This window comes from Etheostoma cragini, chromosome 2 (genome assembly GCF_013103735.1).
Source record: "Etheostoma cragini isolate CJK2018 chromosome 2, CSU_Ecrag_1.0, whole genome shotgun sequence".
In the NCBI taxonomy this organism is placed as follows: domain Eukaryota; kingdom Metazoa; phylum Chordata; class Actinopteri; order Perciformes; family Percidae; genus Etheostoma; species Etheostoma cragini.
In genome coordinates this window covers 29,675,102-29,679,251 of record NC_048408.1, presented here as the reverse complement: position 1 = coordinate 29,679,251, position 4,150 = coordinate 29,675,102, and the positions used below count along the sequence as shown (strand labels likewise).

At 45.0% G+C, this 4,150-nt stretch overlaps 1 protein-coding gene across 1 annotated transcript in view; it reads right to left on the bottom strand.

The window, feature by feature from the left end:
- The window catches only part of usp34 (ubiquitin specific peptidase 34), an 81,641-nt gene that overhangs the window by 64,807 nt on the left and 12,684 nt on the right, over positions 1-4,150 (bottom strand). Inside the window, 2 exon segments of the mRNA XM_034884239.1 lie at positions 3,525-3,592; positions 4,016-4,039. Of these exon segments, the coding sequence (XP_034740130.1) occupies positions 3,525-3,592; positions 4,016-4,039 (92 nt within the window).

Below are 4,150 nucleotides of genomic sequence, written 5' to 3'. Positions count from 1 at the left end.
GAGACAGACAGACAGACAGAGACAGACAGAGAGACAGAGACAGAGAGAGAGACAGACAGACAGAGAGACAGAGACAGACAGAGAGACAGAGAGAGAGACAGACAGACAGACAGACAGACAGAGACAGACAGAGAGAGAGAGTCTGGCTTTCAAACATCGGTGGGGAGACACCTAAAATAACCGCCAAGCTTTTAAAAAATGTGTAATAATTATGATTTTAACCACTGGACAGAACACCAGGACACAGGTTTGATAAGATTACTGATTAAAGACGTGACAATGACATCCAGATCAAACCGCCACCTTCCGATTCCTCTGCAGAAGTTACATTTCCTGCAGCCCGATTTGGGCGGAGGAGCTGCCGGAGGCTGTGATGACAGGGAAGGAAGGTGTTCAACAAAATGGCAGCTACACGGTCATACACAAACCGGGGACTCAGACAGTCCGCTGCAGCTGCAGAAGCTCAGAGTTAATCTGAATAAGGGTTCTCCAGATTTCTTCTGTCACAACAGCTGAACGAAGGATCCACAACTGTTCGATGGGCGGTGGAAAACAGACAAAATTAAACACAATACCATCGTAAATTCAAATGAAGATATAGTTGCAATATATATATTTTTTTTAAATCACACAAGGGAAAATCAGAATTTGATCTCTTAAATAACGCGAAAAACAGAGGCCACAAAGAGGCCTAATGTTGACACGGATGCACGCCATTTTAATATGGTCATCGCAACCAGCAATGTTTCCCAAACTTAGGGTCGGGACCCACAATGGGTCGCAGACCCGTTTCATTGGGTCGCCAATTGGCAGTAAAATGCACATTAATCTTATGTGAATGAGCGTGCTCTTTGGCTACACTGGTCTGTTCAGCTCAGGTGCTGTGTGTGTGTGTGTGTGTGTGTGTGTGTGTGTGTGTGTGTGTGTGTGTGTGTGTGTGTGTGTGTGTGTGTGTGTGTGTGTGTGTGTGTGTGTGGTGGGGGGTTCTCTCTCTCTCTCTTATCCTAGGAGGGGAGGAGAACATGAGTTGAGAAAGGGGTGAGACCCAGAAAGCAGAATAGAGACCTTTTTCTGGTTTTGTTTACTTTTAAAATAGAATAAATATACTTCATACACATTTAAATTCATCGTTTGTTCCGTCTTTTTTCCACAGTTTAAAAATGTAGATGTCACAATGATTCATGGTGTGTATTTTTGTAAATTCGGGTCCCGGGGAGACACTTTAGGGTCTTGAGCTAAAAACAGTTTTGGAACCACTGGTAGACAGTGTCAGAGTGTTTTATACGGTGTTATCGTATCATTTTAATAGTTTGTTCTATTGTAGGCCTGAGATCAGGTTTTAACCATTGTGAAAGACGCAAAAGAGAAAATGTTTTACTAATTATGCATGCTCCATGCGCAGATGTACAATTAGACTTATTCCCTTCACCTTGAGCTTTTTAGATACAATCAAGTTGATGGTTTTAAAAAGGCATGCCATCTCGAGTGGGGACAGATATTTAGGAATGACGTTGGGGTCTGGCTCAATCACATTCAATTCAATTACATTTTATTTATAGTATCAATTCATAACAAGCGTTATCTCGAGACCCTTTACAGATTGAGGAGGTCTAGACCAGGTAGAGTAGGTCTAGACCACACTCCAGAATTTACAAGGACCCAACAGGTCTAGTAGTTTCCTCCAGAGCAAGCAACAGTGCGACAGTGGCGAGGAAAAACTCCTTTTAAGCAGAAACCTGGGACAGACCCAGACCCTGACCCAGACCCAGGCCCAGGCCCAGGCCCAGGCCCAGACCCAGGCTCTTGGTAGGCGGTGTCTGACGGGCCGGTTGGGGTTAGAATGAAGAGTGAAAATAATAAAGCAAAAAATAAAATAGTAGTTTATAGCAGTTCTTTGTAGTAGTTCATGGCATAGCAGGGCACTGTGCAGCATTACAAGGCCCAGCAGGACGTAGCAGGTCGTAGCGGGACGTAGCAGGACGTAGCAGGACATAGCAGGACATAGCAAGACGTAGCAAGACGTAGCAGGACATAGCAAGACGTAGCAGGACGTAGCAGGACGTAGCAGGACGTAGCAAGACGTAGCAAGACGTAGCAAGACGTAGCAGGACGTAGCAGGACATAGCAGGACATAGCAGGACATAGCAGGACGTAGCAAGACGTAGCAAGACGTAGCAAGACGTAGCAGGACATAGCAAGACGTAGCAGGACGTAGCAAGACGTAGCCGGACGTAGCAGGACGTAGCAGGACGTAGCAGGACGTAGCAAGACGTAGCAGGACGTAGCAGGACGTAGCAGGACATAGCAGGACATAGCAGGACATAGCTGGGCAACGCAGAGCGTAGCAGGATGAAGATGGCATCGCAGGCCGTGTAGCGGGACCATGGCGACACATCAGCGCGATGAGGCATTTGTTGTAAAATGGTGTTGCGGCACAGCTCGTGGAATTAATTTTAGTTTTGTACACAGTGTGTGCGTATCCGTGTTTGTTTGTGTGTGTGTGTGTGTGTGTGTGCGCGCGGTGTCCGAAATAAATCCCGGACTGAAGTTACAGTATTGTGATATTTTCCTTGGAAATACTGTATCGATAAACAAGCGCCAAATATCAGTCTTTTATCATATATTTTATATATGTGTCGGTCAGTCCGTCCCATTTGCAGCAATAACATTGAAGTGATGTGAACAGATGTTTTGATGAAACAGATGTTGACAGAGTTTCCTTTTGGTGACGTCACTTGAAATTGGGAAAAATTTGAAGTTGGGAAAAAAAAGGTTATGAATTGCAATATATCGCGGAATATTGCAATAATATAGTATCGTGGCATAAGTATCGTGATGACAACGCATGGGGAGGTGTCTGGTGATTCTCACCCCTAGACCGAAAGCGAGGTTTAAAAAATGAACAACGTCGAGTGTAGAGTTGTCACCTGTGAACCTGGAACAGGTTGTCACTCTACAGCTTTTTTGGGGTATTAGTAACACTCACACTGCCTTGCGCTGGGACTGCACGGCGTATGAGGCCCCCGGGTGGCGGATGGGGGGTTACACCGTATGGTTTCGTGGACCAACGCAGTCTAAGGGAAGGACACCCTGACAGAAAACCACTGGCCCTCCAAGCTTGGGGGTTGGGCAGAAGGCTGACAACCTACTCCGGGAAAACAAGCCTGTTACAGAATCAACGGACATCATATTGCAAGAGAGGCCGCCCAAAAACAACTTGGCGGCGAATGGGGGAACTTGAACGTAACGGTGCAGGCTGGACATGCAGGAAATCGTCTCAGGTCGGACCTGTTGAACCCTGGACCTCTGCATCAAGGCAAATGTGCGCCTGCTCTACCCACTGAACCACCCCGGCCACAAGTCTGAATATTTCTGTGCGTACGCACATCAGATGTTTTCATATATATATATATATATATATATATATATATATATATATATTCATTTCATATCAAAAATCACATGTACGACCCTTCTGACGCAAACTTGCCACACAAACTAACATCCAATGGGAGTAAACTCACCGTATTACGTAAGTGCGGAACGGTATGATGTGCTGCATGACCGCAGGGATGTGCAACCATATTCGGATCTGTGGGCAGGAAGAGAACACTGCATTAAATATCAAACTCACATGAAATACATTCAGACCAGATGCAACTTTATTGACATTACACAGGCACAAGGCAACGAAATGCAGTTTGGGTCTAACCAGAAGTGCAATAGCAGCAGGTGCAGGATATACACTGGTTCCATAAGTGTAGGACATGGATATGTACTGGATAAATATAGAGATGAATACTATTATAAACAGTTTTATACAGATAGATTTGTCCTATGAATATATAATATATAGATAACTAGTATTGTGAACAGCTGGATATGTACTGAATATAATACACATGTGGATATTAGTATGAATGGAATGTATACAGATATAACCCATTAATCGAGAAAATAATCAACAGAGTGGCAATGAAAGAAATCTCGCGTGTGTGTGTGTGTGTGGACTCACGTTGGAGACGATGGTGATAAAAGCGTGCGCGTGTGTGTGCGTGTGTGTGTGTGTGTGTGGACTCACGTAGGAGACGATGGTGATGAAGGCTTGCGTGCGTGTGTGTGTGTGTGTGTGTGTGGACTCACGTTGGAG